The sequence below is a fragment of the Anarhichas minor genome, unplaced genomic scaffold, assembly GCF_050575085.1.
Source record: "Anarhichas minor isolate MPS153535 unplaced genomic scaffold, ASM5057508v1 ptg000086l, whole genome shotgun sequence".
In the NCBI taxonomy this organism is placed as follows: domain Eukaryota; kingdom Metazoa; phylum Chordata; class Actinopteri; order Perciformes; family Anarhichadidae; genus Anarhichas; species Anarhichas minor.
In genome coordinates, this window is record NW_027466532.1 from 142,901 (window position 1) to 166,769 (window position 23,869).

The following is a 23,869-nucleotide window of genomic DNA, read 5'->3' on the forward strand; positions in this document are numbered from 1 at the left end:
CTGGCCTTTCTTTGCTTAATATTTGTGTTACAAGACTGAACTCAGGATTATACATTTTCAAACAGTTTTGAATGTACGAACAATTTATGTCTTGAAACTGACATAAGAAAGTTCACTTAATTATTTCCCATTTTTAGTAAAGGTTAACAGATCCTTCTCATTTTGTAATGAATCATAGCTATAGAATGTAATTCCTAAAAAATATGATCCTTATTTATGCCAAACAATTTGAATTGATGTTATTTACAGTGCACCTGCAGAGGACAAAAACAAATTGCTTGGTTTCAGGTAGATAACTCTTGAGTCTTTCCTTGTCAAGTGTGAGGATCCAAGGACAGAGGACATTGTGTTGTACAGATTGTAAATCACTCTTGAGGAAAATTTGTGATTTGTGTAATTGGGCTATATAAAGAAAATTGAATTGAAGTTCTCTTTTTGATTATTGTTAACAGAAAGACGGTAATGACACACAAAAGACAGTTTATTATGAAAAAAAGGTTTTATTAAGAAGTTATAGGAAATCAAAATAAAGGTGTATTACAGAGTTTTCAGCATACAAGACAAACATACCAACAAAAAACTAAATAGAAATATAAAAAAATAGAAGAAAAATCTTATTAAAAATACCTTCCCTGATCGTAATTACCCTCCCAGCTCAATTTAAAAGTTTTCACATTCAACACAATTGAGGGACTGTAAATTTAAAGTTAGGGTCCTTTGATAACCGTTCTCAGACCGACTGGAAACATGTCTCTCAGTGGCCAAGAAGAATTACAACAGAAAAATGAATTAATTTCACTGATGGTCTTCAGTCTAGAATGTTCATGGAAATAGTATAAAAGAATGCTGTGCCAATAAGCAAATGCTTACAATGGCCACCAGCTATCTAAATAACAATGTCAATATCATTTCCATTCACATTTATTTTGCTGTAGAGTGGAGCTCCACTGGAATGGGCATTATGACAGTAGTTTAAACATTTGGCCCCTTTTCTGGTCACAATATCTGGTCCCACTTCATTCAGGAATGAAGTGGGAGGAGAATTCAGTAGAGAGATAACAATTTATGGAATCCACTATGTGTGCACTTACCTCAGAGTCTCTATTGTCCGTCACTAATTAGGTCATGTTTAATGGAATTTCAAATCAATGGAACTTTTGTTTCCTGTTACCCATCCACTACATACAGTACAGTGATGGCATAGTCCTGGACACGCTCAATAGAGAACCACCAGGAAAACACCACGAAAGATTTGTATTGGGGTTCATCATTTTTTATATTTCAAGACAAAAGTAATGTTTCTTTTGAATATTTAGAAAATTGGAGAAATCAGTACCAAATATAAACCATGCACAAGTCAACATTATTGCTACCAGTGGTCATTTCAGGAGGAAATAATCCAAAGTTTTTCATTTTGTCAGATCTCTGTGAAAGGCGGTCAAAATGAAAAAAAAAAAAAATTGTTGATACAATACACTAAGAAAAACATGATAGATCTGACAAAAGCCAACTGACCACCCTTCACATTCCACAAGGAATGTTTGAACCCTAACCAAACCCTGAAATCTTCAAATGTCCTCCCAGTGCACTGATGAATTTGCAAAACCCAACTATGAATTCAACACAAAATGAACTTGGACAGTGCAGTATTTCTTATACTGTAATGAAATATTTGATTGATTATTGATTAAGAGCATTTCAGTCACAATGGGCCTCATTCACTAGTATGTACTGTATGTAAAAAAGTTCTTACTTTGCACACAAAATACAGCACAAAATACGCCTGGTTGCTGAAACGAGCCCATCTAGCTTTGGAAGCCATCAACTAGTTAAGGCTAACAAGTTAGGCTAACACGCTGGGCGATCTGCTAATGAGTGCTAGCAGGTCTACGTTAACCCTGTGTTCTTGTGCTTGGAAGCCAACCTTTACAGCAGAAATAAACATGTTTACAGCCTGGTGCAAAATATGGTTTTGTTACTATGGCTAGTAATAGTATAATAATTCATGACAACTGTACAAGGGTGGATTCTTATACAACTCGTACGTTAAAATTAAATTATGGCTTAAAGTTATGCATAATTTAGGTCATGGCTGCTTTGATTGACAGGTGGTTGCCGTCACAGCTGCTAGCTGTCAGCTTGGTGTCACCTCAGCAAATGCCAGTCACAGAACTTAACCTTGTGGCAGTGTTTGTGGAGTCCCTTTTGGGATTTTGTTTAATGCAAATACCGGGCAAATAACAGCTTGCTGTGTGGTTAATTATACGCTGGTCATCCTGCTGGCCAACATGCTGATGCTGGATGACCTCTGTGCCCACATGAGTTTTCAACAGGATATCAGAAACTGTATTGACCGTGAAACTTGGCTAAATCCTGGACAAATTGAAGGAGCTGAAGTGATTGCATTTTACTAGAGATGCAACGTTACCTTCTATTATTTCATATGTTAGCACCGGGACCAACTGACAACTGGGAGGCACAAGAACACAGGGTTAACGTAGACCTGCTAGCACATCGCCCAGCTTGTTAGCCAGGTTAGCCTTAGCTAGTTGGAAGCTTCCAAGCTAGATGGGCTTGTTTCAGCAACCAGGCGTCATCCAGCCCACCCCGGCACACATTTTTTGGATTAGCGTATGTCGTCCTTACCAAGATGGCAACTGCCATACAAAAAAAATGCTCTGTCACACTTGCCCTGTAAGTGAGCCATACTGAACAAGTAATCATTCCACCAAAACATCGAAGAAGTACTATGAGGAAGCATTTGAGATTCAGCATCAGAGAAGGAATAATTGTGGATAAAATTGAGGCTGTTTTTTCACTTATAAACAATGCAAAACTACATTTTATTATCTATTATCGTCTATTATCTATCTGTAGATCTAATACTGTAGTAATGTCTAAATTACTTAAGATTTGCAAAGACAGGAAGAACATGTGGAATTACATGTTTTTTTCAATTTAATGTTTTAAACATGTTTTTGCCAAAACAAAACAAGTAAAAGTCTTCTCCTTTTGATTTATCTGATTTTGACAGTTTCAAAATTTCCGATGGCTCATGTGGTCAGTGCAAAGTCACTACATCCCCAGATCTCAGCACGGAAGTAGCTAAATAAAATGTTAGTAGATTTGAGAGGAGTAATGGCTGAAACCAGAAATGAAAGAACCACGTTTAAAAAACGAACAAATAAACGTTTGTGCTTCAGAGAGCTCATACAAATCATGGTGCTTAAGAATGACCAGCTCCACAACCAATACCAAACACCAAAATCTACTCAATACCCACTCAACCCGATTGTACAAAAATCCAAAGTTGACAGTAAAAATGTAGAGCTCAGCTATTTGTTAAAATTTTGTGTGAAAGATGGCTTGCATGTCTGCAAAGTGTCACATTGGATTTACTGAGTTCTGGAATGAGTTAAGTCAAATAAAGCTCAAACAAGCTGACATACACAGTAGCCAAGGCAGTGGAACAAGTGCACTCATCACTAGTCTACATAAACACTAAGAAGTCGACACATTTTAGCTACAGTTTACAGATTTAGGTGCCAAACACAACCGGCTCTTGCTGTTCAGACTGAAAACCATCCACACTAAGTGGCTGTGTTGGTGTGTACATATGTAGGATTTACTTATCTTGTACTGTTAATCTTTGAGAATGTTACTGAGCTACCAAGCTAAATTAATGGACAATTCTAGGCAGATGAATCTATAAGCAGCACTGATTTTTCATAATGTACCTAGTCCGTTGTACGTAGACTAGTGACCAGCATTTGTGGGACTTTGAGCCTCTGTTCAACTCGGGACTGCCACCGTCTGCCATACATGGAACATTCAAACACACAGATTTACAGACTGACAGCATTGGAGCAGCACAGAGTGGTCCTGGGAGGTGAGAGGGGCGCTCACTTGAAGGCTGACTGCAGTTCTTTGAAAGCAGTGCGTCTCTGTTTCTGCTCCTCGACCTGCTTCTTCTTGGCCTCCTGCTCCTGGCGGATCTCTGCCTCAAAACGGTTTGACTCATTGATGGCCTGGACCTGTCCAACAGTAAGACACACAGCTTTCAGGAGATTGAATCTGAATCTGAATCAGAATCATAAACTGTTTATTACAATAAACATGTAAAGATATAATTAGATAAATTATGAAAAGCAAAAAAATATATATGACAATATGTTGAAATATGTCTTATGTCTCTTATTAAAATGTCTCCATTTAAAGCCAAAAGTTGTGCAGGGTTGTGTAAATTGTTGATGAGCTTGATTGCAGTCGGGCAAATGTTTTTGTAGCGTGAGGTCTTGGTCCTGATGGACTGCAGCCTCCTGCCAGAGGGAAGGGACTCAAACTGTTTATGTCCAAGGTGAGAGGGGCTGGCCACAATCTTTCTTGCCCGCCTCAGGGTCCTGGAGGATTGCAACCAATCATCTTCTCAGCAGAGCAAATAATACTCTGCAGCGTACCAGATGATGACGGAGGATTTGAATATAGCCTAATATCACTCACCACAAATTTGCCTCAGAGGGCTTTACAATCCTCTGTCCCAGGACCCTCACTTTGGAACAGGAAAATCTCCCCAAAAACCCCTTTAGTGGGGAAGAAAACTCCAGCAGAGCAACAGAGGAGGGATCCCTCTCGCAGGATGGAGAAAAGTGCAATAGTCATGTGTACAGAATGAACATCATAATAGAATTACAACATCCATATGATATAAATTATACATATAATGAGAGCAATAGTAATAGCAGTAGTAGCACTTATAATAAAAGAAAAAATGAAAGCTGCAAGCAGCATTGATCGGGCCCTCGCAACTTCACGCACGTCGAGGGTACTGGCATCTCTCTGGTTGACGCGGCCATACATTTCTGTGACCATCATATACTGCGTGCACGAGTTAGATGATATTTCCTGCGTCGACCAGCAGCGTAGCAAGATCATGTTGCCAGGTCTTAAGCTTCAAATGTTTTGAGTGTACCTCCGATACAATCATAAATGTAAGCCTGTTAAGATCATTAAGAAAATGAATGTGTGTGAATGCGCTTCAGTGTTTGTAACATAACAGACTGTCAGTTTACTGGGATGGGGTTCAACTCCCTGCAGTGTCCTACTGATTGTATTTGGACTTACATGAAAGTTAACAAAACAGTAGTGCCATTTGCTGTTACATGAACACTTTAATTTAACACTGTTTTCATTTTAAGTTCTGCTGTAACTTTAGATTGTAGTGTGAAGCATTCATTGTAACATTTAACCTGATTGTCATGAAGAAGCTCTGGACAGATCATTTATACTAATGCCCACTGACATGGTTTGAGAACCATTGTTATCTAACTTTTACTCTCCAAGCATCTTAGTTTGCACATATTTAGATCAGAGAAGTCTTTTTCTCATGGTGTGCCCACAAACCCTTTCAATAATTCAATTGTTTGGGCCGCTGTAATTATAGAATCCTGCTTACGTCCGTGCTTATCAGTAGGTGGTGTAAAGGACTCTTAAGAGGTTCTGTGAATGTTTCCTACAAACCTTTTAATTAGAAGTTACTTAAGTTAATCACTTCCTGCTAGCCTTTATTTTGTAAGTCCCGTTTTACGTTTTGGGTCCTTTATTTTGAAATCTTTTTTGGCGAAACCGGAAGCCGATCCAAATCTCGTCAGAGTATGTTAGCTTGACTTCGCCACAAGAAAAGTATGAAATTCACGGTACAGACTAAAAGGAAAGGTAGTATAAAATATATTACTCCGCAATAAGAGTTTAATAACTAACGGTTAAGCACCTAGCTGGAACGGGAACAAGGTATTGTGTGTTCATTGTGTTCATTGTGTTTGATGTGTTGGTGTTTCAACTGGATGCTAAATGACTAGGCTGTGGTTTTGAGCTGGCATTGGCATCTGGTTGAAACATTAATATATGCTCCCATGTATATTTAAATGTTATTTTCTGAATGTTTAAACTCGTAAGAGCTCATTTATGTTTTATCTGTTCCGTAGCTCTTACGGTGTTTTCTGGAGAAAGGAGAAAAGTAAATTTGTGTTCATCAAAGTAAAAGTCAACGGTTGAACATGAATAAAGGCCTCTGAAACATCAGTACGCTTCACCATTGTCCGGCTGGGGTCCGCTACAGGTGGTGCTATGACTATGAGTTAATATTGGCATGCAGAAGTCCTAAAATCATCAATCAAGTTTGGGACAGTTTTGACAAAGTACAGTCGACTTAAAACAGCTTGATGGATGATGGTGAACCATGTAAAATGGCCGCCACACCATATCCACGTCGTTCGATGAAACCTAAAGCTTGTAGTAACTTTTATTCACTAAGGTCTTAAGATTGTCCTGACCAAATTCTAAGTTGATCTGATGCCTAGGAGGAGTTCGTTAAAGTAGAGCACCTGGATATTGCAAAAAAAAACACGAGAAATTCATACAAAATAAAAAATGGCTGACTTCCGGTTGGGTTTAGAGCATGGACCCCTAAGACTTTTTTTTAAGTCTACATGTGATACATCTGCTTACCAAATTGTATACATCTAGGTGAAACGTACTGCGAGGGCTGCATCGTTGAAATATTGTAGGGGGCGCTATCGAGCCGACTTGCCACTCTGAAGCATTAAACTCGCATCAGATAACTACATTCAGGATTTTAAATGCGTGTTATAAATGTGTGTGACAAGTTTGGTTATGTTTAGAGCAACTTTAGCCCCTCAAAAGCACCTTTGTTTTTCACGGCGAAGACTGCATCGCCGTTTGACGATACATCAAAAGCTTCATGAACTGGCATTATGAACTTCTTACACTTTTGATGTTGATGTTGATCTGATTTACCTACTAACAGAAACAAGCCAAAGTATAGAGACTTTAACTTCCTGTTACCAGTAGGTGGCGCTATGACTATTCTACATAGTTGACCTGTAGATGTCTTCAAGAGTGGAGTCTCATCAAACATGTGAAATCTGGTAAAGATCTGATGATGTGGAGTCGAGTTACATCAGTTTATGGCGAAGGATCGAAATTTGCCGACCCGTGACGTCGTCGCCCTTCAGCAAATTCTTACAATCTTCACAATGAAGCATTATCAAAGTCTTAAGACTTTTCTGATAACATTTGAGAGGGATCCGATTAATCTGTGAGGAGCAGGATGTAAAAGTACACAACTTTCTAACTCCCTGTTGCCACTAGGTGGCGCTATTACTATGATTCTAAATTATCATATAGATGTGTTCTGAGTCAGGATGTTATGACATATGAGAGATTTGGAGCAGATTAGACAATGTACGCCCGAGTTACAACAACTTCCTGTTTCTTCCTGACTACGTTGGTGCTCGGGCCCTAATAATAAGTACTAATAATAACAGAAGCATTATATAGGATATAATTGTAAAAAAGCTGGTATAGTAGCAGTTATAGTGATAAAAATGTGACCGATAATAATAGTAGCTGTGGATAGCAGGCACAACCACGGTCCAGGTAAAACCACGGTCCATGGAAACCTTGGAGGCAAGAAAGCGCAAAGAATCCGGGGAGGAAGCCAAAGTTGTAACACTCATGAATGGGACATGATGTTCTGCTCCCACTTGAGGTCCTGGGCAATGATGGCGCCGAGGAAGCTAAAGGACTCCACAATGTCAACTGGGGGAACTAATGCTAATGGTCCGAGGGTTAGAGACATGTTCCCCAGCTTCACCTGCTGCTTCCTGTCAGTCTGTGATCCACCTGAAGGTAAAGTCAGACACGTGCAGCTGGGAGAGCTTGTCCTGCAGCAGGGACGGGGTGACGATGTAGAAGGCATAGCTGAAGTCCAAAAGGAGGGGGCCAGCTGCTGAATGCCGGTAGGTGTGAATTAGAGTAAAAAATGTTATGCCAAAATGCATCGAAGCTACTGCTGCTGCTCTGCTAATAGACTGTTTTCACTATGCAGCCTGCGGAGACATTGTGTTACTCTTGTTTTTGTTAAAAAAAAAAAAAAAAGAACAAGTTTGCAGCTGTGTGATTTGTTACACAGAACTGATGCTTCACCTAATCCAGCCAATAGGGTGCACAAGTCAGTGGGGGAGTGTTGCATCAGGAAGGACATTCAGCGTAAAATCCATATGAAATCAAGGTTAAGAAGAGGAAGAGAGTGAAGGCAGAGCCAAAGATGAAATGGTGGGAGTTGAAGAAGGAAGGCAAAGCGGTTAAGACAGGCGTTGGGTAGGAGAAGAGTTGTCAGGTACTTGTTGTCTTCTGAACCGAGGAAGGAAGACAAGTAGACAGGGTGGTGTAATGAGGAAGAACAGGAAAATACACAGTGAAAGAGGTTGGTGAAGAAAAATCAGAGAGATGAAGAAAGTAGATAGGAGTACAAGGAGTAAGGGGAAAAGAGAAATGACGAAGGCTAAATTAGCGTAGCGCGAGTTGTATGAAAGGTTGGACCCTAGGGAAGGAAAAAATGACCTGTATTGGTTAGCTAGATAGAGGGAATGAGCTGAGTTTAGGATGATCAAGGATTGAGATGGAAATGTGCTGACAAGCGAGGAGAGTGTGGTGAGAAGGTGGAAACTTTTCCAACAAAGTGGAACTTTGAGGGGCCGATGAATGAAGGAAATAAGAGAGAGAGCAGGTTGACTATGTGGGAATAGCAGTGGCGGGCCGTGCATTTTATACTTGGGCCTTCAGTGCCGTCCTACTACAGTTGAACCACCTCCTCATAACCTCATTATGACGCCACAGCTACGGGTTATTATCTGTTTCTAGGGGTGTAACAATAAAATGGAAAATGCAGAAGCTTAAATTGTGGGAAATATAATGTTCTTTCGGTGGAGCCACTGCGCTCTGGCAACCCACCCAATGTAACAGACACACGTGCTGTCTGACACGCCCACCACGGAAGAAAAACATTGTACTCTGGTGAGCCACGTCTGTTCTGGGACACACACTATGCTAAATTAGCTTAGCAGGAAAACCAACAGCAGCACACAAGCTGAAAACTCTCCCCGCAGCGTTTAGCTGTTCCTACCGATTCAAACAGGGCTAAAGCAATCGCCACACCATCCCCATTTCTCCAGACCATAATTCTTGCTTTGTAAAAGAAAACAGATACATGAATACGCGCATGACGGGATGCTTCGTCATTAACGGACAATGCATATAGTCAAAATCAATGTAAATAACACAATGACAAGAACAAACTCGCAAGAACCAGTCACATATGACATATGACAACTAAGCATGACAAATCAATCCAGCAAAACTGCAGCGCTAAAACACGAATTCCGCCACACACTGAAGAGCACGGGCCATTCAAATAATATTCACATCAGAGGGAACAATATTAACCATATCATAAAAACGACACGATACAAAATTAACACAGTTACTGCTACTGCAGATGTAAAACAAACGCAGTTCACTTACCAAAGTTGCTGTTCGGTTAAAGACAAAGTCCATCCTCCTTTCTTTGTTTACAAAGAGTTCAATGACGCGGTTGTACAGTACATCGGTGCGGTTCAGTTCCAGCCAGAGGTCCTCCTGCGAACGTGTTTGTTGAGTTGTAGATCTACTCGGGTCTCAGCAAAAGTTTTCAAAAGCACCATAGCTTGTAAGTGTCCAGTCGTGCTATGGTGTCTTGTTGCTGCCTTGGTTAGCAAATCCAGCATTAGCTCGAAACACCAAGATGCTCAGTCGCAAATAAAACGCATTCTTAGCCATAAAATGTGCAACGCTTCTCAGAAGCTGTTAGCCAGGAATACCGTTCGTACAAATCCTTTTCCTGGCTGGGTCAGGGCTGCTAGCTGTGGTGTTGGCCGATCCTTTCTTACGATGTCCAGCTTTTCTGGAAATATCTTTCTCCAGAAAAGCGTTGCCAGTAATTCCCAAATCCGTTTCTCCTCCTCCTTCAGCGCGAGTGTTAAAAAAACAAAACCCTAAAAATATCATGTCAATGTCATAACTTCTTACATATCCTTCATTAAAATTTCAACTTGAACTCTTACAACTTCCAAGTTCTGCTAGCTAGCTTTGGCTTCACAACAGTCACGCTAGCCCACTGACGAATCACACCGCACGTAAATGCTGAGCTGCACGTTAATGCTGACGTACTTGTAGGCCACCAAGACAGCTGTGACATGTCAAAGAATACGCCCAACATGCCAAACTAAAAATCTGACTGGTTGAAGACTATGCCAATCAACAATATCGTCCCCATTTACTTAAACTGCAAAGGATTCCTAGCGGGCCTCTGGCCTCTCTTCCTACCTAGAGAAATAGGGGCTGAATCTGATTGGATAAGAGCTCTACTTAAAACAAGCTGCACTGGAAGCAGCGCTGCAGGCTGGAAGCAGAGCAACTGAGGAAGACAGTAGCTGTGCAATGAGAAAATAAGATAATGGGAAAAATAATTAGAATACATGTAGTGTATTTATGAAAAATTATTAAATTATAAAATAGCTATAATTTTGTGATTCCGTTTAGGCCAGCAGAGAAGGCTTTGCTGGCCCTGACGGCCCACCACTGGGGAATTGTGAATCAGGAAGTGCGGCAGATTAGTAAGGATGAAATGAGGAGAATGAAGAGTTGAAAGTTGGTACAGATGACATACCTGTGAAGGCAGGGAGCTGTTTAGAAGAGATGGCAGTGGAGTTTATAATTTAATTGTTTAACACAAACTTGGAAAGTGAAGTGTTTCTGAAGTGCACTTGTACCGATTTTCAAAAAAAGGGTGATTTTCAGAGCTCTATTAACTACAGAGCTATGAACCAGCAACAGTATGTTTTCATGCCAGGAAAGAGCACTGCAGATTTTAAGTTTGCTTTGAGATTGTTGATGGAGAAGTATAGAGGAGGTTAGAAGGAGTTATCTTTTTGTGGACTTGCAGAGAGAATGGAAGTCAGTAGGCACCAAATAGAATACATGTGCGTGAATGAGAGGGAAGGCAGCGGAATGGTGAGGAGTAGAGGTGGCAAAAGTGGATGAGTTTAAATACTTGGGCTCAACTGTTCAACGTAATGGGGGATGCACAAGAGAGGTGAATGCAAGGTGGAGTGGGTGGAGTGATATGCGACAGAAGGGTACCAGCAAGAGTGAAAGTGAAGGTTTACAGGATGGCAGTGAGACTAGGGCTGTACAAAAATATCAATACAGCTGACTATCCCAATAACTTTTTCCACAATAGCTCATTGATAGTATCAATACATTAAAAAATAAATAAAAATAAAAATCACATTTAAATGGATTTAAAATGTCCTCAAATTCCCTCAAATACCTGTGTGTTTGTAAACTACCTCAACTAACTTGCGGTATCACTTGACAAGACACCACGCAGGTGAAATAGCGGCATAGGAACCTCAGCCCGAAACCTGTGGATTCAAGTCAAACTACACTGAACACAATCCAACTTGCCGACACATGGCAAATGTAGCTGTACTTAGGATCTACGAAGAGGTGAAGAAACGTGTCAAAACATCACTTATCCCTGCTGAGAAATAGCCCTCGCGTGTGATAGATGGACGCCAAGAGCCACTAAGTTGTATGTTACGATTACGTCACACAACATCTCTGAGGATTGGGAACTAGTTTCATATGTTTTGCAGACACGGGCAATGCTCGAGAGCCATACTGACAGTAACATTGCGGAATTACTGAAAAGTTCCATGGAGTAATGGGACATAAAAGGGAAGGACCCAGCCGTAGTGAAAGACAACACATCAAACATGACCATAGCAGCGCAGCTTCTTATGTTGCATGTAAAATATTTCCTGCACAAACTAAATTTAGCTTCACAGTGAGCACTGATGCTTCAATCAGCTTGCTGGGAAGAATGAGAGGCATAACTAGCTTTTTCAGATGACAGCCAGCCATCTCTCACCGTGGACACAAACTGTTTGTGCCCCTTTCATCTGGCAGGAGGCTGCTGTCCATCAAGACTAAGACCTCACACCACATGAACAGTTTCTTCCCGTCATCAGTTGGGCTCATCAACAAAGCCCGGGACCCCCACCGACTGTCATCCCCAGGAGAATTTCCTACCGGTCACTCCCCTGCACATCCCTTCTATGTTTCTTATTTTAATACACTTGACACATTTACATTACACTTAAATCTCACTTGTTTATAGTACTGTTATCTGTTTGTGGACTTTATTTTATATTATATTTTATTTAATGTTATGCACCACCCGCCATGTCAAATTCCTTGTATGTGCAACATACCATGGCAATAAAACGGTTCTGATTTTGATTCTCTGCGACAAAAACAAAAGTTACTACAGCTGCCTGAACACCAACCGATCACTGACATGGTTACCAGATGGTAGTGCTTTACCAGCGAGCAGCAGCCAGCCATCTGTGCAGCCACCCTCTCAGGGGAGGAAGACTGAGAAGGAAGTCTACACCCTCAGTTAGTCAGACATTACTTCTGCTGTTGTCAACGCTATGAAGCCCATGAAGGTAGCTACACTCGTCATGTCACAGGAGAACACTCCAACACTATCAGCTGTCTCGATGCCCAGCTGATTCATGATCTACAAGAGAGCCGTACATACACGTGTAATGTGATTCGCGCAAGACGAGTTTTCACCACACACACACAAAAGTGTCTCAATGCAGGAATCAGGACATTGTATAGTATATAGGATATTGTAGCTTCTTCAGTTCTTATGGTTATGAAACCGTGAATTATATAAATTGATCGATTAATCCCGACATCCCTCAATACAATATAAATACCTTTATATAATAAAAGATGGTTAAATTGCCACGCAAAATATTGCAATCCTATGCTGTATTGATTTTTTCCCTCCAGCCCTAATAGCTGTGTCAAAGCCAATGTTCACTTGATGTACATGTGAATATGGAACAAACTTCCCCTGTTTCAGTTATTTGTTCTGAGGGACATCTAAGACAGACCTATATTTTTTCTATGGCAATAGCGGTGCATGCAGATGCAGCGACCGGTAGCTCCCATAGACGTTGCTACATTTATGACAAAAATACACTCGTCAACATCGGAAAAGAAAGTACGAGGATTGGATTAAGTGCAGTGGCTCTTGAGACGATCATCCCCCACAAAATCTTTCGACCACTCGACCAGACCGGGTGAAGCGTTGTGTTCGACCCACGAAGAGAGTGAAGAGAGCCGGGATAAGGACTACACAGCTTGGACCGAAGGTTATTCCATTACCCAGCTCCTAGCTAATGTCCGGTCGCTGGAAAGATAAGATGGATGAAATTAGACTCAGGCTGACCCAGCAATGGGAGATCACAGATTGTTGAGCACACATCTTTACAGAAACCTGGCTTCATCATAACATCCCGGATCAAGCTATTGCACTTGGCAGGCGGACTGTATACCGTGCAGACAGAACACAGGACTCTGGTAAGTAGAGGGAAGGCGGACTGTGTGTAAACGTCAATGATGCTTGGTGCTCAAACTTAGTCAAAGTCGATGGACAATGTTCCCCTGATGTCTAATTTGTAATGCTAAGATGCCGGCCATATTATCTGACAGAGAATTCACCAGTGTTTTTGTTGTTTACATTCCTCCCGATGAAAATTAAAAAAAAAATGCACTTCAGGAATTGTATGAGGTCATCAGTAGACACATGAAAAAACAAACGGATGGTATTTATATTTTAGCTGTTGATTCTAATTCAACAAACCTGAGATCTGTTTTACCTAAATTCCACCAGCATGTCCACATCCCCACCAGAGGATGGACCATACACTGGACCATGTTTACATGAATATTCCTGGCAGCTACAAAGCCCCCCCCGCCCCCACTTCAGACAATCAGATAATATTTCCCTGCTCCTGCTACTTATGGCCAGCTAATTAAACGGGCTACCATGACAAAAACAAAGTGCGGAGAGATTTTGTGAGGACACGTTGCCAGATGAGCTGAAAACCTTTGATGCTTGCTTTGATCTCCTCAACAAAGAGTCAGCTGTCAAGTCTGCCCCACCTCCACCTCCAATCTACCGATTTCCCCACTAGAGGTTGCTCTTTACCATCGTAACAGGGCTGTGGGCCATGGGACTTTGATTTACCTAACTCCATATTGTGCTATCTCACCGCCTTAATTGTTGCCTATTGGGTTAAATAATTATATTGGTGTTTTTGTTTAATGATAGCAGCCTGTAAATGTACAGACGTTTGCTATTAAGTTAAATTGAGTATTTTACTTTGTTTGGTTATAAATTTGTATAATTCTAACTTGGGACAACCCAAGCAAGTGTAACTATATGCCTTGAATTCTATGCTTTTATTCTCTGTTTCAGAACCACAGGTTCAAAAATCTAGCCTAAGTTCCCTTTTATGACCAAGTGTCCGGTGTATTGATGTACCTTCAACTCGAGTGAATAAAGTGCAGTAAACGAATATTGGGATCCAGTCAAATGCATTCCAGTCGAATGCATTCAAATGCATTCACTGGGACGAATGTCCATTATAAGAATCAGCTATTAAAGTCCAGTTAGCTTCCACCATTTAATCTCTTCTAAAACACAGCTTATACACCGTTAGTGTGTATGTTGTTGTTGTATAAGAAGTAACTTTTACTTACCTTGGCTTCAAAGAAGGTCTTAGCTCCTTTGACCCCCTCTGTAGAGACATCGATTTCAGAGAGGCGAGCGAGGACACTGAGGCCGCTGTCCTCTGCCAGCTCTCCTGCTGCTGCCTTCCTGAAGATGAGTAGGAACTGTGAGGGACAGGAAGAACAAAGATAAATGGATGTAGACAGAAGGAATAACACATCCTCTGATTCTAATTTGGTTTTCTCATTTCACCTCTCTGAAGCTCAACTTGTTGTCCAGGTCCTCATCCACCTCCTTGATCATGTTCTTCAAGCCAATGTGTGTCTGTGAAGCTCCAAGCTTCTCCATCATCAGCTTCAGCTCCATCAGGTCAATGTAGTTGTCTTTCCCAGCATCATACCTTGACAGAATCGAGTTAAAAACTGGTTTGTTACAGGTCGACTATAGAGCTGAAAGAAAACTCTCACCTTCCATCATGTGCATGCTGTGCCACTTTCAAACCTCTGAGATAGTTTTGGGCTTATTGACCCAGATTTTGAGGTGTCTGTTTGACATATCCTCCTGCCCATTATAATGACAGTGAATGGAATATAGTTTGTGATGGTCAAAGCATTGAAAATTCAACGTTGATGTGTTTCTAGTACCAGTGTCCTGTCATTCTTGGTTAATAAGACCTCACAGTCTGACATTTTCACCTTAACTACTCTCTACTCAACACATAAAGACCATTTTCCACTGCAGGAACGTCTAGAAACGTAAACTAGCTGTTATACATTGTCTCAGTTTCTGCTATTGTTTCCTTTGTTCTCTGCCCACTGTGGTAACAAGTTCCTGGAAGTACGTTTGGAATCGCCCTTCTAATCTTCCGACTACTCAAGGCTCTTAAACACTACATGTCATCATTCACCCATTCACACCAATTCATAGACTATGACATGGTCATACAACTCACAGCCCAAAAAATCCAGGAAAAAAATGAAATGATGAAACAAGATCATAGAAAAATGAGGGTTCACAATACACACAGTGGAGCAAACCAAAACAAACTATGAAGTGAATTGATGCACTGGTCACATATTTGGGCCCTCTTCTGGCCAGTGCTGGCCCCATCAGGATTCTCAGTAAGTGAATGAATCTAATGCTCAATTAATATGAGAGAAAATCAATACCAAATTAAAGCTGCGAGCAGCCATGAACGGGCCCTCACATCCTCCCGCACGTCGGGGGTGCCGGCGGGACTCCGGCCTGCGCGTCCGCGAACGTCCGCGACTGTCGGACTGCGCGTCCACGAGTGAGACGTTTTTAATCCCGCGTGGACCGCCCGATGCTGGAAATGATGCTTTGCAAATAGTCCGATGCTTCCTGTATCCGCTGCCTGGCGCTACAGAACACGTGCAAATATGCATTATGTAGCTCTATATCAAATGTAAACCACATTGTGTAAAAGTCATGTAAATCGGATGGTGTTTATCACAAAATGCAGATTTCCATTCGCCAGCAGGTGGCGCTATGAGTTATTGAAATTTTTTCAATTGAAGTATGTTCAGGCTTGAAGTAGTATCATGCATATGAAGTTTTGTGCGGATTGGATAATGTACCTTGGAGTTATAACAACTTCCTTTTTCATGCCGAATGAGGCAAAATGGCCTCCACGCCACGTCAAGGTTCTTCGATGAAAACTCACGAATTTCTTAAGAGCATCCTGACCAAATTTGAAGTTGATCGCATAAATTCTGTAGGAGTTCGTTAAAGTACGAAGGCTGAAATATGCAAAAAGTGACAAAAAAGCACAACTTCCCGGGTTTACTGTAGCGCCCCCTAGTGGTTGATTGAAATGATTTCAGGGTATGTTACTGGATACGATGTGCATATGCTGAACATTTGGTGATTTGGAGACAAATGGTTGAGAAGTTATGTGTATTGATATACAAGCCACGCCCCTAAGAAGTTTATTGGTCCATATCTTGTCAAAGCAAAGAGATATCAAAAAGCTTTTGATAACTTTTGATGATGTAGATCCAATAATGATCCACAGAAGATTTGGTAGCAATCAGACTCAGCATGTAGGAGGAGTTTGCAAAAATGTGTTTTTCACTAAATTCAAAATGGCGGACAATCTAAGTAGACGGAGCTTAGGTGTCTGAGAGGCTTTTTTGTAGATCTAGCGGAATTGGACATGCGTGTTGAATTTCAAGTCAATCGGACATACTGGCCAAGGGGCGTCACCGGTCCAACTTGTAAGGGGCGCTAGAGAATCATTCATTTTTAAACCCAAATTTGCAACATATATCAGATGCCTATTGTCACCAGGCCTGACAAGTCTGGAAAATTTGGTGAGTTTTCGTGCATGGCAAGTCCCCCCAAAATACGCCCAAAGTACAAAAATAAAAATCACGAAAAATACTAATAATACCCCTTACAATTACAATAGGACCTTCGCTGGCCCGACTTTGTCGGTTGCCAGGGCCCTAATAAGTGATCTACCGTGGTTGGGGCGCACAGATTACACAGGCGGCTTGACTACCTTGGCATGACCAGTAATGGCTGCTGGTGAAGCCTGACTGTTGGGCTGACATTAGGGGTGGGGGAAAAAATCGATACAGCATAGTATCGCGATATTTTGTGTGGCGATATTGTATCGATACACGGACGCCAAGTATCGATCTTTTATTATATAAACTATAAAAATAAAAATGAATTCTTTTTTTTTTTTTTTTGAAAAATCAAATCAATTGCTTTTTCAGTCCACTAGATGGTGCCGAGTTGTTTTCTGGTGAGGTCAGCAAAGGTCCCGGGGCAGCGTGATTGGTAGGAAGTTGGTCAAAACAAAGATAGAGACATCTGGCCTCACAACGGGGTTAAATCTGCCAACAGTAGCCAGGCTCATGGGGAGAGTGCAGTGCATAACCGTCTCTCTGCCCTTGACGTCCACGCATCGCAAGTTATACTGAGTTATATAACTCTAATATCCTACTTATATAAGTTATAGTTCATATACTGAGTCCACACGTTTGCATTTAGTTAAGTTGGACTATGTAGTAATACAAACAGTTGAGTCAGGTTCATGCAACATTTATGACATTGTTGGTCAGTCTGTCTGATTGACAATCCTATTTTGCTGCAATAAAAATGATTGAAGTGAGATGAACAGACTGAAAACTTTATCTTATTAGATAAAACATGTTGACACAGTTTTCCAGGGACATAATTTGAAGTTGAAAAAGTAATAAATCGCAATATAGGCCTATGGTATCGCAATACTCAGAATATCGTGATAATATCGCAGTATCGTGATAATATCGTATCGTGACCCAAGTATCGTGATAATATCGTATCGCGGGACCTCTGGTGATTCCCACCCCTAGCTGACATGACCATTCAGGATGTAAATGGTAAATGGACTGTACTTTTATCGCACCTTTCTAGTCTTCCGACCACTCAAAGCACTTTTACACTACATGTCATCATTCAACCATTCACACACTGATGGCAGGGGCTGCCATGCAAGGTGCCACCTGCCCATATGTGCATGAATGTATGGAACACATTCACACCATTCATACACCGATGCCACCGTCCCAAAAATACTTTCAACCACTCGGTGTAAACCAGGGGTATTTAATTAATGTTCAACGAGGTCCAGTTAGAGAGAATTTCCTCACGCAAAGATTCGGAACATCAAAAGAATACTTGCGCTATGATTTAGTGCTATATATATTGAAGTAGCCTAGCAGTTGTTTTAACGTCTGTATGCAGTCAACAACTGACTGTCAAATCAAATAAAGAAAGTCCAATTGAATAATATATATAAGATAAATTTTCCAACGAGCCGCCATGTTGGTCCGTTTTGAAATCCAGAAGCAGACCATGGAGTACCACACGTGTGCACATACCCTCACTAGCCCCAAGCATGGGGTGGTGAACATTTCCATGGTAACAGCAAGCTCCAACAATCAGATGTAAATGTTACATTTTAGGATTGCGGGTAGTTTCGTCACTTCTTCATAACATCACATATAAAACATGTTTTTCTTAAAACAAGGCTGATATCAAACGGACTTGTGCCCTCATTTCACAATCGATTCACAAGGCTCCTGGTAAATCGTGGATGGTTACGACAATATTGCTAACAATCAAAATCCCCAATTCAGAATATGAACTGGATTTTCTCTTCAATAATTCAAATACTTGAAATCTATAGAAGAATCTCTGATTCATCGCTAAGGGGCTGATCACACCGAGACTCGACGCTATGAACGCGTCACCCGCAAAACCATTGATTTCCCATGGCTTGACGTGCACTCCTCTCTAGTGCCACGTTTTTCAGGCAGTTTTTAGATGCGCATAAAAGTTAAAATATTCTCAACTTTTCAGCACCAGACGCGGAATCGCACCGCTCGTTGATGTCACACTTGACTGAGGCAGCCAATCAAATCAAGCAAGAGGCGGGCTTTAATACTTTACCACTGACTTCCTGTTTTCATGCTGGTAAATGTGGTAAGAAAGGACATTGACATTAGCGATAGTTAATTACAATGAACTATATAATTTCCCCCTCCTCAATAAACGAGCAAAAGCATTGAATTCCCCCCCGTTGTTTACATTCGATTGCCTGGTTGCGCACGCACCCCGCTCCACCGGCTCATCAGCTGTTTTGCCCGACTTGCTTTTCCTAGGGGCTTTTATGAAGCGGCCGCGCCTGTTGCGACGCATCTCTGTGTGATCGGCCCCCAAGACTTTGCATCTTCCTTTAAATAATAAAAAAATGGGATTTTAAATAGTGATTTCAGTTGGACTTTTAAGTATTTTTAAAATATGAAGTTTCTACTACTCCAACCGTCATCGCATCATAATGTTATCCTCCCATCACCAGCTTTAATATGTCAAATATGAACATATGTTTGCAATGGGTCCTAAATTCAACTTTGACACACTAGGGACACTGTCAAGACACACATTTCCATTACAGAACTAATAATGCTTTGAGAAGAAGTTAACATTAAATCAGAAGAAAATTCCAACTAAAATCATCGACAACAGTTAAGGTTTTGTGTGTTCAGGAAGTAAAAATGCACACGCATCTGTTTCACCTGCTGTACCTGTTAAAAAACTGATCATCATGAAACATCACGACTTTTTTTTTGCAAGAAACGACTGCCTGCCAAAAACCCACAGCACTGGATCTCAGACAGTTCGGTGCAGCAGAAGTTGAGGTTTGCCACCAGTAAACTAAACAGTTTTGGAAAGGCAGCGATCACGAGTTAAAAAGCCGATCCAATCATTATGTGGCTGGGTAGGATTTGTAAGGTATTACACTTTCATAATAAATTGGCTCTGCAGTAAAAACGGGGAGTTAATGATAAGTTTGATTAAGGACACACTTCCTCCCCCGCCATACGCAACAATTACATAGAGAACAATAGTCTTTGCCACATTAGAATGATGTTAACTCACAAGATAAATGCTCAAACTGCACATGTCTGATTGTGTGGGGGGGGGGGGGGGCACCCTTTGAAGACGGCTGTACAAAGAGAATGTGTAAGTAGTGCATTTAAAAGTCCTCGACAGGTCTGGACAAGACAGGAACCTGAAGAATCTGGGCAGAGTATGGCACAGAAACAGCCAGAAGACATTCACACCTCAGTCAATCTGAGCAGCAGTTTCCTGTTTACTAATACTAAAGCTCTTTAACCTAAAACCAATGATAAGAGGAGGTGATCAGCAGAGGTAGTAATAAACACTCATTTCAACACTGACAGCTTGCTGCTACGAGGCGTCTTGTTAAATGCTGACTCACCCTAAATCCCTGCTATTTATTCGGGGTCAAACCAGTGTCAATATTAATGAATGCACACAGAAGGATACACAAATATATTTTGTGATTTATATATAAATGACACCACAAAATATTTTTCATTATATATTTTCTATTTTAATATTTCTTGTTTTAGATAATTGTCATAGAAATCCACAAACATATGTACTTAAAGGATTTGAAATATTCATCCAAAAATATTTGGATGTTCTTACATTTTTATACTTTTAACTGTTGAACATGCATTTACAAACTGCTTGTCACATGTGAACTTCACTGCATTAGTGTGGGTTTTATGAGACTCTCCTGACGTCGCTTGATTCACAAAAGCCTTTTTTTTTTCAAGAGGGAATTAACTGTAGACGATCAGATGTTTCCTCCATGTTCAACCAATCACATGATTCCCCTCTTACGTCATACTCGGGTAGGGAACTGGATGTAAAGCCAAAGGAGGAAACTAGTTCAACAGCTAACGTTAGCTTAGTATGCACCGTAGCTAAGTGTTGAAACAACCAAACGTGGACAGATAATTCCGAAAAGATCCACAAAAGATGTTGCGACTGGATGGAAGGTTACAGCCACGAATATATTTCTGAATCTTGTATTTTTTTTTTTTATTTTTTTTTTTAAAGGTGGATTTTGTTTGTAAATGCTAACTAATTGTGTGTGTATTAAAAAAGATTCTGCAGAAAGATTTATATACAAATCACAAAATACATTTGAGAGTCACATTGAGACTGATCTGACCCCAAATATTGAATTACAATTTAGTCAATCACTCACATTGCAAGCATTCCCATCAACTGGGGCTGCCATCAGTGGATAGCCAATAATCCCTCCACAAAAAGGCAACTATGGCTTCTACAGTGACCAGAGTGAATCAACACCTTATGACAGTCTGTAACACACTGTATGCTTCAAAAAGCTGCCTCAGCCACTTCCCCCTTGAAGTCAAAGTAAAAGAAGCTTTAGACTAGCTTATCTTAACTGGTGCTTATATAATGACAATCATCACTGCTATTTCATTGTGCAAAGTGTCTTGTATTTTCCAACACGAGTACAGACAGTGGGTGGTTATGCTTTTACATTCTTATTCACAAAAGCATGAGGAAACTTTGTGATGATAATTGGAAATACAAACTATACCCTAGTTCCCAGGTACGTAAATGCAACATTTGAGTCAGATAGACCTCCTTTGTCCATAGCAGCAGAAACAGGCTCACCTTACTCTTAACTTTTTTGTATATGCATCACATATTCATAATAGTTAGTTCATCATCAGGAAAAAAAGCAAAGAAAGAATCACTCTATACTAAAGATACACAATATATAATACTCCCTGCACTTAAACATTGTCTTTTTATTGCGTTCCTGCAGTTTCTTATTCTATGCTAGTTGTCAATATAGGGTTATATTTCACATAGTTGAATATTCTCAGTTTTAGCTGTGGGTATAACTATATGGGTATTACCATTTAATATCCTGACATATTAAGTTAATGGACTTGTACTTGTACTTAATCACTCGACCACTCAAAGCTCTTTTACACTACATGTCATTCACCCATTCATACACTGATGGCAGGGGCTACCATGCAAGGTGCCACCTGCCCATCAGGACTATATGACATTCACACATCACAGGCACAGCATACGGGAGCAATTTAGGGTTAAGTGTCTGGCCCAAGGACACATCGACTGGAGTAGCCGGGGATCTGCTGATTGAAGGATGCCCCGCTCTACCACTGAGCCAGTCGCTTCATTCATGGTTCTGATGATGTTGCTTATTAACAACTCCACATTCATGCCATGAATGTAACTGGATTAGAAAACACAGAATTAACAGAGCTAGCTCATAACAAAATTAATGATAGCTCAATGAAGACAGGCGTCATAAAGAGCACCAGATTAAATTAACTCAGGCCCCTGGTTTAACTGAGGTTTAAGGTCATAGAGTTCTGTATAAGGTCAGATTTATACAGCTTTAATAATTGTATTAATTTATTTATTCTTCCAAGTGTGAATATGAGTGAATACATTTTAAATGTGTTCATCACACTTCTTTTAGAATCAAGAAAGAGGGTTACTGATCATCTGATAAACTTGGGTTCAATTTGCTGCATATTTTATCCATCAACCTATATGAATTAACCACACATCAAGTAGATGACTGAGCACACTATGAAATATTCTATATTCAATGAGCACCTGTTGTCTGATTTCCTTATCACTGACTTGCATAATGTCCCCACCCAGCAATCACTCACGCTACAGAAACCCAGCACATGGAGAAGTTTGCCTTTGGGCCTTCGGACACAAATCTCCTTAAGTTTTAAACCTACTTGGTTAGGTTTAGGAAAAGATCAATAAACCCCTTCTGGAAGAAGGCAAACTTCTCCCAAGTGCACAAGTCCATTGTACAGGACAGATTACTTTCTTGAGAAATTTATCTTTTTTGTTCACTTATTCATCTTTTATCCCAGAAGGCTGGTTTCAGCCTATATTTTGTATACCCAATAACAATACTAACTCTCCCTCACTAATCCTTAAATTTAGATTCAAGTTTTGTGTTATTGGGAAATCATCGTGTGACCTGCCAACTCAACTTCCTCATATGAGCAATCTTAAAGTTACTTCCCTGTTACATGAAATAAAAAAGCAACCACTGGCCTGAAGGCATGTTTAACAGTTGGTCTTCAACCTGTTGGGGTAACGTTATCAGTATTCATGCAGATTGTCACAAACTCACGTTTTGAACATCCTTTCCATGTCCTTTATCTGGTTCCGGGAGAACTCTTTGAACTCGGTGTACGGGTTGAAGACCTTCATGCTGGGCTGGCATTGCTCACCCAGCCCTTCGTTCAGCTCTCCTCGCCGCATCAGTTTAGCACCCAGCTCCGAGTCTGCGTTGGCGTTGGTCGTACTCGGTTTCTCTTCCGACCCATTCTGATGTCCGAGGACGTCTTCAGCAACAGGATCCTCGGCTCCTTCTTCAATCTGGAGCCGACGGCTGAGCTTGGATGAGAGCTCGTCTGTCGCCATTTTCAAACTGGGTGCCTAACAGTCAAGAGCTAAAGTTACCTAGCGAACTGTAGTAATGTCAGAAGAGAGGGCGTCAACACACAGACTTCTAAACAGCCTTTTTTTTTTTTTTAAAGAGGCAGACAGGACAGCCCGGTGAATGCTTCAGACCCACATCCGGGAACTCTGGCTTGCAACACGTCCCCGCCCCTCCCATGGGGGAAACATGACACTTCAACAACAGAGGGTACATCCCAAGTCTCTTAATTGTCATTTCCTCGCTCCTCGATCCTCGCTTGAACCGGAAGTTGTTCTGCGCCGCCATATTGACAGCCGTCCCAAAGCTCTTATTTAGCTCGGAGGAGCATGGAGAGATCTCCGAGGAGCCATGAGAGAGGACGCACGAGAACAGGCTTCCAGGAAGTGTTTTACCGGCCGACACGCCCCCTCATTTTTCATCATTCATGTGATTGGACGCTGCAGCTGATCAGACTGACTGACTGGAGTTTCATACCAGAGTGACTGGAAACAATTAAAGTC

The 23,869-nt window shown here is 40.9% G+C and overlaps 1 protein-coding gene across 4 annotated transcripts; it reads right to left on the bottom strand.

Annotated features, from left to right (window-relative positions):
* Positions 1–480: 480 nt before the first annotated feature.
* Positions 481–23,649, bottom strand: efhd2 (EF-hand domain family, member D2). 4 transcript variants are annotated; one of them, XR_012949647.1, is made up of 5 exons: positions 23,058–23,649; positions 14,747–14,894; positions 14,524–14,658; positions 4,501–13,168; positions 481–4,400 (listed from the first exon to the last, which is right to left on the bottom strand). XR_012949647.1 is itself a non-coding variant. In XM_076081723.1 (4 exons), the coding sequence occupies exons 1-4, from the start codon at positions 23,348–23,350 to the stop codon at positions 13,151–13,153; spliced, it is 594 nt and encodes a 197-aa protein (XP_075937838.1). In that variant the 5' UTR covers positions 23,351–23,649; the 3' UTR covers positions 481–13,150. The 4 variants fall into 4 exon arrangements, 2 of the variants coding, with proteins under 2 accessions (XP_075937838.1, XP_075937837.1); XR_012949648.1 differs by having other exon boundaries at positions 3,896–4,034; positions 9,382–13,168; XM_076081723.1 differs by having other exon boundaries at positions 481–13,168.
* Positions 23,650–23,869: the final 220 nt, after the last annotated feature.

Excerpts from the sequence above, each read along its gene's own strand:
- efhd2 (XM_076081722.1), bottom strand. The coding sequence starts at position 23,350 with ATGGCGACAGACGAGCTCTCATCCAAGCTCAGCCGTCGGCTCCAGATT. Across the intron at positions 14,659-14,746 it reads ACAAGTTGAGCTTCAGAGAG|TTCCTACTCATCTTCAGGAA; the intron begins GTGAAATGAGAA and ends TGTCCCTCACAG. Across the intron at positions 4,035-14,523 it reads AGACCTTCTTTGAAGCCAAG|GTCCAGGCCATCAATGAGTC; the intron begins GTAAGTAAAAGT and ends ACTGTTGGACAG.